Source organism: Ranitomeya variabilis, chromosome 6 (genome assembly GCF_051348905.1).
Source record: "Ranitomeya variabilis isolate aRanVar5 chromosome 6, aRanVar5.hap1, whole genome shotgun sequence".
NCBI classification, from domain to species: Eukaryota; Metazoa; Chordata; class Amphibia; order Anura; family Dendrobatidae; genus Ranitomeya; species Ranitomeya variabilis.
In genome coordinates this window covers 249,716,322-249,728,388 of record NC_135237.1, presented here as the reverse complement: position 1 = coordinate 249,728,388, position 12,067 = coordinate 249,716,322, and the positions used below count along the sequence as shown (strand labels likewise).

At 45.2% G+C, this 12,067-nt stretch overlaps 1 protein-coding gene across 1 annotated transcript in view; it reads right to left on the bottom strand.

Annotated features, from left to right (window-relative positions):
* The window catches only part of EPB41L4B (erythrocyte membrane protein band 4.1 like 4B), a 1,243,532-nt gene that overhangs the window by 266,710 nt on the left and 964,755 nt on the right, over positions 1-12,067 (bottom strand). The window contains exon 19 of the mRNA XM_077269578.1: positions 572-639. Coding sequence (XP_077125693.1) covers positions 572-639 — 68 coding nt within the window. The remainder of the gene's footprint in view (positions 1-571; positions 640-12,067) is intronic.

The window sequence follows — 12,067 nt, the reverse complement described above, 5'->3', positions numbered from 1 at the left end:
TTATAGCCCCTGTGACGCCGCAGACAGCAAGCCAATCACTGCCATGCCCTTGTCTAAGATGGTGGGAACAGAGACCTATGTCATCACGCTGCCCACACTCTGTGTCCTCCTTCATTGGATGAAAAACGGTGGTAACAGCATCATATGAAACGCAACTTTGGCGCTCTGATCGTGTACCGCATGGCCGATCCCACACTAGGATCGGTTCGGGTTTCATGAAACCCGACTTTGCCTAAAAGTCGGCGATTTCTGAAAATGACCGATCCGTTTCGCTCAACCCTACTAATAACCTAATAGAATAACTGCACGGGTAAGAGCGGTTTTCTAATGGGCCTTACCCAGGCATCATCGGAGTCATTCTAACCAGGGTGACAGGGTGTCCTGTTTCTCGCCAGTCTGCATGGGTTGTTTATCAGTAAAACCCCTGCAGAGAGGAGCAATGATACACAACACCATCAGGTTCATAAGGACAGACTGGGGTGTGTTGCACTGCTACAACCAGCAATTTGCAAAACACAGTAATACAAGTTCTACAACAAAATGCAAATGCAATAATCAGGCAATAACAGACCTTACATTAGCGTCCTCAAGGCTTGGAATCTTACAAAAATCTGACAGACATATCTCTTCTTTCCCAACCTGAAGGAAAAAGAAATATTTTTGAATATACATGTGTTTATCCTGGAGTTTTTCAGAAATATTAATGTTAAGAGACACAGGAAGGCAGTGATGAGTTAATTTCATCATTTTGAAAAAATTATCCAGTCAATAATATTGTGTCCAAATGGGTTACATGTAGGTTGATTTGATTTTTATTACCAATATACTGTCTGTACTGGAGATGCTTCTGTATGCAAGTACTAGATATGGACACGTGACTATGCTCCATATTGTATAACATCTGGCATTCAGAACACTGGCTATCTCCCCTCTTCTCCCACTCTGCAGTATGAAATGTCACAAATACATGCTTCTTATCTCCTCTGTTTTACTCCCAGTCTCTTAAAGGGACTTGACAGAGTCTCCAGGGTCAGTAAAATGCCATCAAACTTCCAGGTGTATGGACAGCAATGTGCAATGCCGAGAGAAGGAGTGGGGACTCTGCCAGTCATTATCACCAGCTCTGCAAATCTCATGGCTGACTGTGTCATTTGTTAAAGCTGCTTCCATGGGCATGAAAAAGATGAAGATTTTTAGCATGTGAACATTCAATAAGACACTACAGTCGGATTGTTATGAGAGGTATAATGGTAGCAGTAAACACATGGCAGTGATTCCTTGGGCCTGCGGAATCTCACGGCTTCCCTTTAATGATCATTTTTCACATTCAGGACAGCAGATCCTGTATCAGTAGCAGACATGGCCAATAAGAAGGGGGAGTTTACACATTGCCATTGGGTGTCCACACAGCTGAGATATGACTGACACAGAAATGCCATGCATTATTCATTCTCTGACAGTCATTGAGTGCTGCTGCCAGCAATCGGTGTAAGTATCAGCAGCATTTACAGTGTTTTGCTTCAGTCTGATTCTTCTTGCTCTGTCGTCAATTTACCAAATTGTAGGATTCCTGTTTATTCATTAGTATTATTGATTATAATTGTTTCCAAGATAGCTACAATAGGTTAAACATGTCTGATTGGTGGAACTAGTGTCCCACATTATATGCAATGTCTATGAACCTAACTAAAACAGCTGAGTATGTTACCAGGTTGTTTCCCTTGACCCCATAGAGATATGATTTTTTTTTTCCATCATAGAATGGTCACTGTGGGGCAGTGATCAAATAATATACCCATAGCACCTCTTAAAATATGGGTGTGTGCAGGCAGCTGTAAATAGAGGCAATGTCATACCTTTATCTTAAAGCTTCTATAGTTATTATTGTGATATCATTCCCATTTATGGATTTATTATTTTTTATTTAATGGCCTTCAGCAAAATCTTGAGCCATGGCGACTTGATGGAAGCACGATCTGTAGGAAGTTCAATCTTCGTCTAGTTAAGTCCAACAGGGTCTTCTCTGCTGTTATTTTTATAGCATCAAGCCATCTGGTCTTCCTCTTCTACTTGTTAATTTTATTCTTCCAATCATGATGTCCTTCTCTAGTGATTGCTCGCTTCATATAATGTGTCCAAAGTAGGCAAGTCATAGCTTGTTAATACTTGCTTCAAGTGACATGTTTGGCTTGATTTGTTTCAAAATTGATTTGCTTGTTCTTCTTGACATCCATTCTCCAGAACCACATTTCAAAGGCGTTGTGTCTTCTGTCTTGTTCAAGTTTAGGAACTGTATGATGCCACATAGAAGACCAAACTATGTACAAGCCATGTCTTTAACGCTTGTGAAATGTTTCATAATTTAAAGACCTTGTCCAGTGACTTTATTGTTGATTTGCCCATAGCTATTCTCCTGTTGACTTCTGGTGTAGTTGCTGCATCATGCGTTATCATGAATACAAATAGGTTGAGTCCTTTACAACTTCCAGTTTGTCGCCATCCATCTCAAAAGTATCTCGATCATACATTGTCTTCTTTGTGTTGAATGGCAGACCCATGTTTAAGCTTTGCAGATTGACAGTCCATAATAAGTCCTTCATTTAATTTACGCTTGTTGCTATCAATGTTGTATCATCTGATATTTGCAATGGGTGGGATGGTGGAACCACTGTGCCTTGGACCAAGGAAAGCCTGGAACGGTGTAACTAGGAGCCTCATATAAACTGACCTCAGATGCACAGTAGCATATGATACCATTATCCTAGGAGAGACCAAGGAGGTGGACCAGGTGCTACACCGGAACTGACCTTGAGTACATGGCATCTGACCCCCTAGGGATGGGTAGCTGGCAGGTGCAGCGGGACCAGCCATGGTAGAGATGAGCACTGGTCAGTGCAACTGGACTGGCTAATGTAGAGATGAACACTGGCAGGTGGAGAGGAACAGGCTGATAGACTGGCAGGTGGGTATGGGTAATAGACATGCCGGCGGCCACTGCTGATATGCAGGCAAGTATACGAGGATACAAGCACTGGGACCTGAGAACTAATAAGAGTGTTAGGAAGCAAAATATACAACATTGCACAGGCACCTCCATGTTGGAGGAGGTGCCTTAAATAGTAAGCGACCTCCAGCAATTGGCTGGGGACACTTTCGGAGAATGTGAGTGGCCTCTTTAAGAAACGGGAAGTGTGTGCACGTGCCCTAAGTACAGTGCCCTGGGACCTGCGGTACAGACCAGGATTAAGGAGAAGGAGCAGGTTGGGGCCTGCAGTGGTGAGTGTGCTGGCATCTCTGCAAGGGAGAGGGGCAACATGCAGAGATGCCAGCTCCAGAGTATTTAAAATTGTTGATGATTTGTCCAGTAATTTTGATTCTTTCTTCTTTTTTGACAAATCCAACATTCCTGAAAATAACTTTGGCACATAAATTAAAGAGAAATGGTGACAGGATGCAGCCTTGTTTAAAGCCCCACTCTACTTTGAACCATGCCGTGTTGCCAAGTTCTGTTAGCACAGTTGCTTCTTGGTCGATGTACAGGTTCCTAATGAGGTTGATCAGTTGGTTCAGCACACTCATATCCTTCATGGTATTCCAAAGATTATAAAATCTAAGGCTCTGCTGTAGTCAATGAAGCAAAAATAGATCTCCTTTTTGTATTCTTTAGCCTTTTCCATTATCCATCTAATGTTAGCAAACACATTTCTTGTTCCTATGCCTTTTCTGACTCCTGCTTGTTCCTCTAGCAGTTCTTTGTCAAAGTTAGGCTGTAACATCTTTGTAGGATCTTCAGTAGTATTTTGCTTGTATAAGGAATGAGAGCAAAAGTATGATAGTTTTCACAATTGGTAGCATCTCCTTTCTTTGGAACAGAAATATTAAGCGATCTTTCAAGACCTTGGGCCATTTAACAGTTGTCCATATCTGTTGACACAGGTGAGTGATGACATCAGATGCTGCTTCAGAAGAATTTATTAGCTTTATTGGAATACTGTTGGAATATTGTCACATCCAGGCTCTTTGCTGTTTGATAGAAGCTATATTGCAGCAATGACTGCCTTTTAGGATGTTCGGCTCTCTATCTTGTAGGAGTGCTCCATGTAATGTTTCCATCTTTCTTTCATCTATTCCAGCTCAATTAGTTTGTTCCTGTTGGCGTCTTTCAACATGTCCATTCTTGGTTGAAACTTTTGTCATATCGCTTTGTTCTTTAGGTGTGCCATCCTGGTTTGCCCTTCGGATGTTCCCATTTTATCTCTTTACATATCTTTTGGTAATAAAGAATGGCTCTCTTTAGTCTTTTACTGATGCTGTCCGCAGCGCGGTTGTTACCTTTGTTGCCTTTGCCATTTGTCTTTCTTTGGTGACCTTCAGTGCCTTTTCTGTTAACCATCCCCCTGTCAGCATCTGACGTCACCGAAGCAGACACAGACAGGGGAAGCGATTATGTCACTGCCCGGTGAACGCAGTCCGGAGGTGAGCGGGAGCAGAGAGCAGCGCAGGAACCAGGAAGAAGAGAGGTATTCATTTAGTGTTTTTCTTTATGGGGGCTGCCTTATACTACAGAGCCTGCCTGAGTGGTGAGTGCTGCCTTATACTACAGAGTCTGCCTGTGGAGGGGTGCTGCCTTATACTATAGAGTCTGCCTGTGGGGGGGTTCTGCCTTATACTGCAGAGTCTGCCAATGGGGGGTGCTGCCTTATACTATAGAGTCTGCCTGTGGGGTGGTTCTTCCTTATACTGCAGAGTCTGCCTGTGTTGGGGTGCTGCCTCATACTACAGAGTCTGCCTGTGGGGGGGGTGCTGCCTTATACTGCAGAGTCTGCCTGTGTGGGGGGTGCTGCCTTATACTACAGAGTCTGCCTCTGGGGGTGCTGCGTTATACTACAGAGTCTGCTTGTGGGGGGTGCTGCCCTATAATACAGGGTCTGCCTATGGGGTGCTGCCTTATACAACAGAGTCTGCCTATGGGGTGCTGTCTTTTACTGCAGGGTCTGCCTATTGGGTGCTGTCTTATACTACATGGTCTGCCTATGGGGTGCTGTCTTATACTACAGGGTCTGCCTATGGGGGGCTGCCTTATACTAGAAGGTCTGCCTATGGGGTGCTGTCTTATACTACAAGGTCTGCCTATGGGGTGCTGTCTTATACTACAGAGTCTGCCTATGGGGTGTTGTCTTATACTACAGGGTCTGCCTATGGGGTGCTGTCTTATACTACAGAGTCTGCTTATGGAGTGCTGTCTTATACTACAGCAGTGTTCCCCAACTCCGGTCCTCGAGAGCCACCGACAGGTCATGTTTTCTGGATTTCCTTAGTATTACACAGGTGATGAAATTATCACCTGTGTAATACTAAGGAAGTACTGAAAACATGACCTGTTGGTGGCTCTTGAGGACCGGAGGTTGGGAACACTGTACTACAGGGTCTGCTTATGGGGTGCTATCTTATACTACAGGGTCTACCTCTGGGTGGGTGCTGCCTTATACTACAGAGTCTGCCTGTGGGGGGTGCTGCCTAATACTACAGGGTCTGCCTATGGGGTGCTGTTTTATACTACAGGGTCTGCCTATGGGGTGCTGCCTAAGGCTGGTTTCACATTTGTGGTTGTGTCCGCAGCGTTTGTACCGCATATATCCGCATGCGTTTTATATTCCTATATTTAACATTACGGATATCAGCTAGAAGAGTATGTCCCAATATATTAAAACATAACCTTTACTTATAATATTAAAATAGAACAAACAATATACAACTAACTAATAAGGTGCTCTGTTGTGATCCGCTTTTTGGCTCCCCTGGTTGTTGTGAATTTGGATTCTGGGCTCCCCCGGTGGCTACTGGTGGAATTGAACTGGTGTCTTCATCTTCTCTGTTCACCTGTTCCCATCAAGATGTGGGAGTCGCTATATAACCTTGCTGCTCTGTTAGTTGCTTGCCGGTCAACAATGTTATCAGAAGCCTCTCTGTGCTTGTTCCTGCTCCTAGACAACTACTAGATAAGTTGGACTCTTGTCCATGTTTGTTTTTGCATTTTGTTCCAGTTCACAGCTGTAGTTTCGTTACTGTGTCTGGAAAGCTCTTGTGAACGGGAATTGCCACTCTGGTGTTATGAGTTAATGCCAGAGTTTTAAAGTAATTTCTGGATGGTGTTTTTGATAGGGTTTTCAGCTGACCATGAAAGTGTCCTTTCTGTCTTCTGCTATGTAGTAAGTGGACCTCAAATTTGCTAAACCTATTTTCATACTACGTTTGTTATTTCGTCTCAACTCACCGCCAATACATGTGGGGGGCCTCTGTCTCCTTTCGGGGTATTTCTCTAGAGGTGAGCTAGGACTAATATTTTCCTCTGCTAGCTTTATTTAGTCCTCCGGCTGGGCTGGGCATCTAGAATCAACGTAGGCATGCTACCCGGCCACTGCTAGTTGTGCGTTAGGTTTAGTTCATGGTCAGCTCAGTTCCCATCTTCCAAGAGCTAGTTCCTATATATGCTTATGCTATGTTCTCTTGCCATTGAGATCATGACAGTTTGACCGGCCAGCAAAGTGCTAATTGTTTGGGCTGAAGCAGGAGAAAAAGAAGTGTTGAAGGGAAATTTTTTTTTTTTCCCCTCAGAGTTTTGCTGCCTAGCCCTTAATTGCTGTCTAGCTGCTTCTTACCTCCTCTTAACCCTTGAATGGCTCTGTGTCCACCTGTTTGTAATGGATCTTCAGAGTGTAACTGCAGGTTTGAATAATCTCGCCACGAAGGTACAAAATTTGCAAGATTTTGTTTGTCATGCACCTGTATCTGAGCCGAGAATTCCTTTGCCGGAATTTTTCTCGGGGAATAGATCCGGGTTTCAGAATTTTCGAAATAATTGCAAATTATTTTTGTCCCTGAAATCTCGCTCTGCCGGAGACCCTGCACAGCAGGTCAGGATTGTGATTTCCTTGCTCCGGGGCGACCCTCAAGACTGGGCTTTTTCATTGACACCAGGGGATCCTGCGTTGCTCAATGTGGATGCGTTTTTTCTGGCCTTGGGTTCTTTGATGTCCCTATCTCAGGGGCAAGATGAAGCGGAAATTTACTGCCAAAGATTCCGTAAATGGTCTGTGCTTACTCAGTGGAATGAGTGCGCCCTGGCGGCGACTTTCAGAGAGGGTCTCTCTGATGCCATTAAGGATGTTATGGTGGGGTTCCCTGTGCCTGCGGGTCTGAATGAGTCCATGACAATGGCTATTCAGATCGATAGGCGTTTGCGGGAGCGCAAACCAGTGCACCATCTGGCGGTGTCCACTGAGAAGTCGCCAGAGAGTATGCAGTGTGATAGAATTCTGTCCCGAAGCGAGCGGCAGAATTTTAGACGGAAAAATGGGTTGTGTTTCTATTGTGGTGATTCTACTCATGTTATATCAGCATGCTCTAAGCGCACTAAAAAGCTTGGTAAATCTGTTTCCATTTGCACCTTACCGTCTAAATTTATTCTATCTGTGACCCTGATTTGCTCTTTGTCATCTATTACCACGGACGCCTATGTCGACTCTGGCGCCGCTTTGAGTCTTATGGATTGGTCCTTTGCCAAACGCTGTGGGTATGATTTAGAGCCTTTGGAGACTCCTATTCCTCTGAAGGGGATTGACTCCACCCCATTGGCTAATAATAAACCACAATACTGGACACAAGTAACTATGCGTATTAATCCGGATCACCAGGAGATTATTCGCTTTCTGGTGCTGTATAATCTACATGATGATTTGGTGCTAGGATTGCCTTGGCTGCAATCTCACAACCCAGTCCTCGACTGGAGAGCTATGTCTGTGTTGAGCTGGGGATGTAAGGGGGCTCATGGGGATGTACCTGTGGTTTCCATTTCATCATCCATTCCCTCTGAAATTCCTGAGTTCCTGTCTGACTATCGTGACGTCTTTGAAGAATCCAAGCTTGGTTCGTTACCTCCGCACCGAGAGTGCGATTGTGCCATAGATTTAATCCCGGGTAGTAAATACCCAAAGGGTCGTTTATTTAATCTGTCTGTGCCTGAACATGCTGCTATGCGAGAATATATAAAGGAGTCCTTGGAAAAGGGACATATTCGTCCATCGTCATCTCCCTTAGGAGCCGGTTTTTTCTTTGTGTCAAAAAAAGACGGCTCTTTGAGACCATGTATTGATTATCGGCTTTTGAATAAAATCACTGTTAAATATCAATACCCATTGCCGTTGCTGACTGATTTGTTTGCTCGCATAAAGGGGGCCAAGTGGTTCTCTAAGATTGACCTTCGTGGGGCGTATAATTTGGTGCGAATCAGGCAGGGGGATGAGTGGAAAACCGCATTTAATACGCCCGAGGGCCACTTTGAGTATTTAGTGATGCCTTTTGGTCTTTCTAATGCTCCGTCAGTTTTCCAGTCCTTTATGCATGATATTTTTCGCGATTATTTGGATAGATTTATGATTGTGTATCTGGATGATATTCTGATTTTTTCGGATGACTGGGACTCTCATGTCCAGCAAGTCAGGAGGGTTTTTCAGGTTTTGCGGTCTAATTCTTTGTGTGTGAAGGGTTCTAAGTGTGTTTTTGGGGTACAGAGGATTTCCTTTTTGGGATATATTTTTTCCCCCTCTTCCATTGAAATGGATCCTGTCAAGGTTCAAGCTATTTGTGATTGGACGCAACCCTCTTCTCTTAAGAGTCTTCAGAAATTTTTGGGCTTTGCTAACTTTTATCGTCGATTTATTGCTGGTTTTTCGGATATTGCTAAGCCATTGACCGATTTGACTAAGAAGGGTGCTGATGTTGCTGATTGGTCCCCTGATGCTGTGGAGGCCTTTCGGGAGCTTAAGCGCCGTTTTTCCTCTGCCCCTGTGTTGCGTCAGCCTGATGTTGCTCTACCTTTTCAGGTTGAGGTCGACGCTTCTGAGATCGGAGCTGGGGCAGTGTTGTCGCAGAAAAGTTCTGACTGCTCCGTGATGAGGCCTTGTGCCTTCTTTTCCCGTAAATTTTCGCCCGCTGAGCGGAATTATGATGTTGGGAATCGGGAGCTTTTGGCCATGAAGTGGGCTTTTGAGGAGTGGCGCCATTGGCTTGAGGGGGCCAGACATCAGGTGGTGGTATTGACTGACCACAAAAATTTGATTTATCTTGAGACCGCCAGGCGCCTGAATCCTAGACAGGCGCGCTGGTCATTATTTTTCTCTCGGTTTAATTTTGTGGTGTCATACCTACCGGGTTCTAAGAATGTTAAGGCGGATGCCCTTTCTAGGAGTTTTGAGCCTGACTCGCCTGGTAACTCTGAGCCCACAGGTATCCTTAAGGATGGAGTGGTATTGTCAGCCGTTTCTCCAGACCTGCGGCGGGCCTTGCAGGAGTTTCAGGCGGAGAGACCTGATCGTTGCCCACCTGATAAACTGTTTGTTCCTGATGATTGGACCAGTAGAGTCATCTCTGAGGTTCATTCTTCTGCGTTGGCAGGTCATCCTGGCATTTTTGGTACCAGGGATTTGGTGGCAAGGTCCTTCTGGTGGCCTTCCCTGTCACGAGATGTGCGAGGCTTTGTGCAGTCTTGTGACGTTTGTGCTCGGGCCAAGCCTTGTTGTTCTCGGGCTAGTGGATTATTGTTGCCCTTGCCTATTCCTAAGAGGCCTTGGACGCACATCTCGATGGATTTTATTTCAGATCTGCCTGTTTCTCAGAAGATGTCTGTCATCTGGGTGGTGTGTGACCGTTTTTCTAAGATGGTCCATTTGGTTCCTCTGCCCAAGTTACCTTCTTCTTCCGAGTTGGTTCCTCTGTTTTTTCAAAATGTTGTTCGTTTGCATGGTATTCCTGAGAATATCGTTTCTGACAGAGGGACCCAATTCGTGTCTAGATTTTGGCGGGCATTCTGTGCTAGGATGGGCATAGATTTATCTTTTTCGTCCGCTTTCCATCCTCAGACGAATGGCCAGACCGAGCGGATTAATCAGACCCTGGAGACATATCTGAGGTGTTTTGTGTCTGCTGACCAGGATGATTGGGTTGCTTTTTTGCCATTGGCGGAGTTCGCTCTCAATAATCGGGCCAGCTCTGCCACTTTGGTGTCCCCGTTTTTCTGTAATTCGGGGTTTCATCCTCGATTTTCCTCTGGTCAGGTGGAATCTTCGGATTGTCCTGGAGTGGATGCTGTGGTGGAGAGATTGCATCAGATCTGGGGGCAGGTGGTGGACAATTTGAGGTTGTCCCAGGAGAAGACTCAGCTTTTTGCCAACCGCCACCGTCGTGTTGGTCCTCGGCTTTCTGTTGGGGATTTGGTGTGGTTGTCTTCTCGTTTTGTCCCTATGAGGGTCTCTTCTCCTAAGTTTAAGCCTCGGTTTATCGGCCCGTATAAGATATTGGAGATTCTTAACCCTGTTTCCTTCCGTTTGGACCTCCCTGCATCCTTTTCTATTCATAACGTTTTTCATCGGTCATTATTGCGCAGGTATGAGGTACCGGTTGTGCCTTCCGTTGAGCCTCCTGCTCCGGTGTTGGTTGAGGGTGAGTTGGAGTACGTTGTGGAGAAAATCTTGGACTCTCGTGTTTCCAGACGGAGACTCCAGTATCTGGTCAAGTGGAAGGGATACGGCCAGGAGGATAATTCTTGGGTGAATGCATCTGATGTTCATGCCTCCGATCTGGTTCGTGCCTTTCATAGGGCCCATCCTGATCGCCCTGGTGGTTCTGGTGAGGGTTCGGTGCCCCCTCCTTGAGGGGGGGGTACTGTTGTGAATTTGGATTCTGGGCTCCCCCGGTGGCTACTGGTGGAATTGAACTGGTGTCTTCATCTTCTCTGTTCACCTGTTCCCATCAAGATGTGGGAGTCGCTATATAACCTTGCTGCTCTGTTAGTTGCTTGCCGGTCAACAATGTTATCAGAAGCCTCTCTGTGCTTGTTCCTGCTCCTAGACAACTACTAGATAAGTTGGACTCTTGTCCATGTTTGTTTTTGCATTTTGTTCCAGTTCACAGCTGTAGTTTCGTTACTGTGTCTGGAAAGCTCTTGTGAACGGGAATTGCCACTCTGGTGTTATGAGTTAATGCCAGAGTTTTAAAGTAATTTCTGGATGGTGTTTTTGATAGGGTTTTCAGCTGACCATGAAAGTGTCCTTTCTGTCTTCTGCTATGTAGTAAGTGGACCTCAAATTTGCTAAACCTATTTTCATACTACGTTTGTTATTTCGTCTCAACTCACCGCCAATACATGTGGGGGGCCTCTGTCTCCTTTCGGGGTATTTCTCTAGAGGTGAGCTAGGACTAATATTTTCCTCTGCTAGCTTTATTTAGTCCTCCGGCTGGGCTGGGCATCTAGAATCAACGTAGGCATGCTACCCGGCCACTGCTAGTTGTGCGTTAGGTTTAGTTCATGGTCAGCTCAGTTCCCATCTTCCAAGAGCTAGTTCCTATATATGCTTATGCTATGTTCTCTTGCCATTGAGATCATGACACCTGGTGGTGGCTGGTGGTACTGGAGACTTGTGTGTGCTTTTCTGCCTCAGCTCACCTGCTTCCATCAGTTTTGGGAGTTCCCTATTTAGCCTTGCTCTCCAGTCACTTCCTTGCCGGTCATCATTGTAACCTGAGTCTTTCAGTTGCATGTTCCTGCTACTAGTCTGCTGATCAGCTAAGTGGACTCTTGTCCTTATTGTTTTGTTTTTCTTTTCCAGTTTACAGTTTTGTCTTTTCCTGTTACTGGAAGCTCTTGTGGACTGAAATTGCCACTCCTGTGTCATGAGTTGACACAGGAGTCTTAAAGTAATTTCAGGATGGGTTTTTTTAAAGGGTTTTTCAGCTGACCGTGAAGTCCTCTTTTGTATCCTTCCTCTATCTAGTAAGTGGACCTCGCTTTGCTATATCTACCTTCATACTGTGTATGTCTTTTCCTCTGAACTCACCGTTAATATACGTGGGGGCCACTATCATCTTTGGGGAATTTCTCTAGAGGTAAGCCAGGTCTTTTCCTTCCTCTTCCAGGCGTAGTTAGTTCTCCGGCTGGCGCATGGCATCAAGGCAGCCGTAGGAATGCTTCCTGGCTACTGTTAGTTGTGTGATAGATTTAGGTCACGGTCAG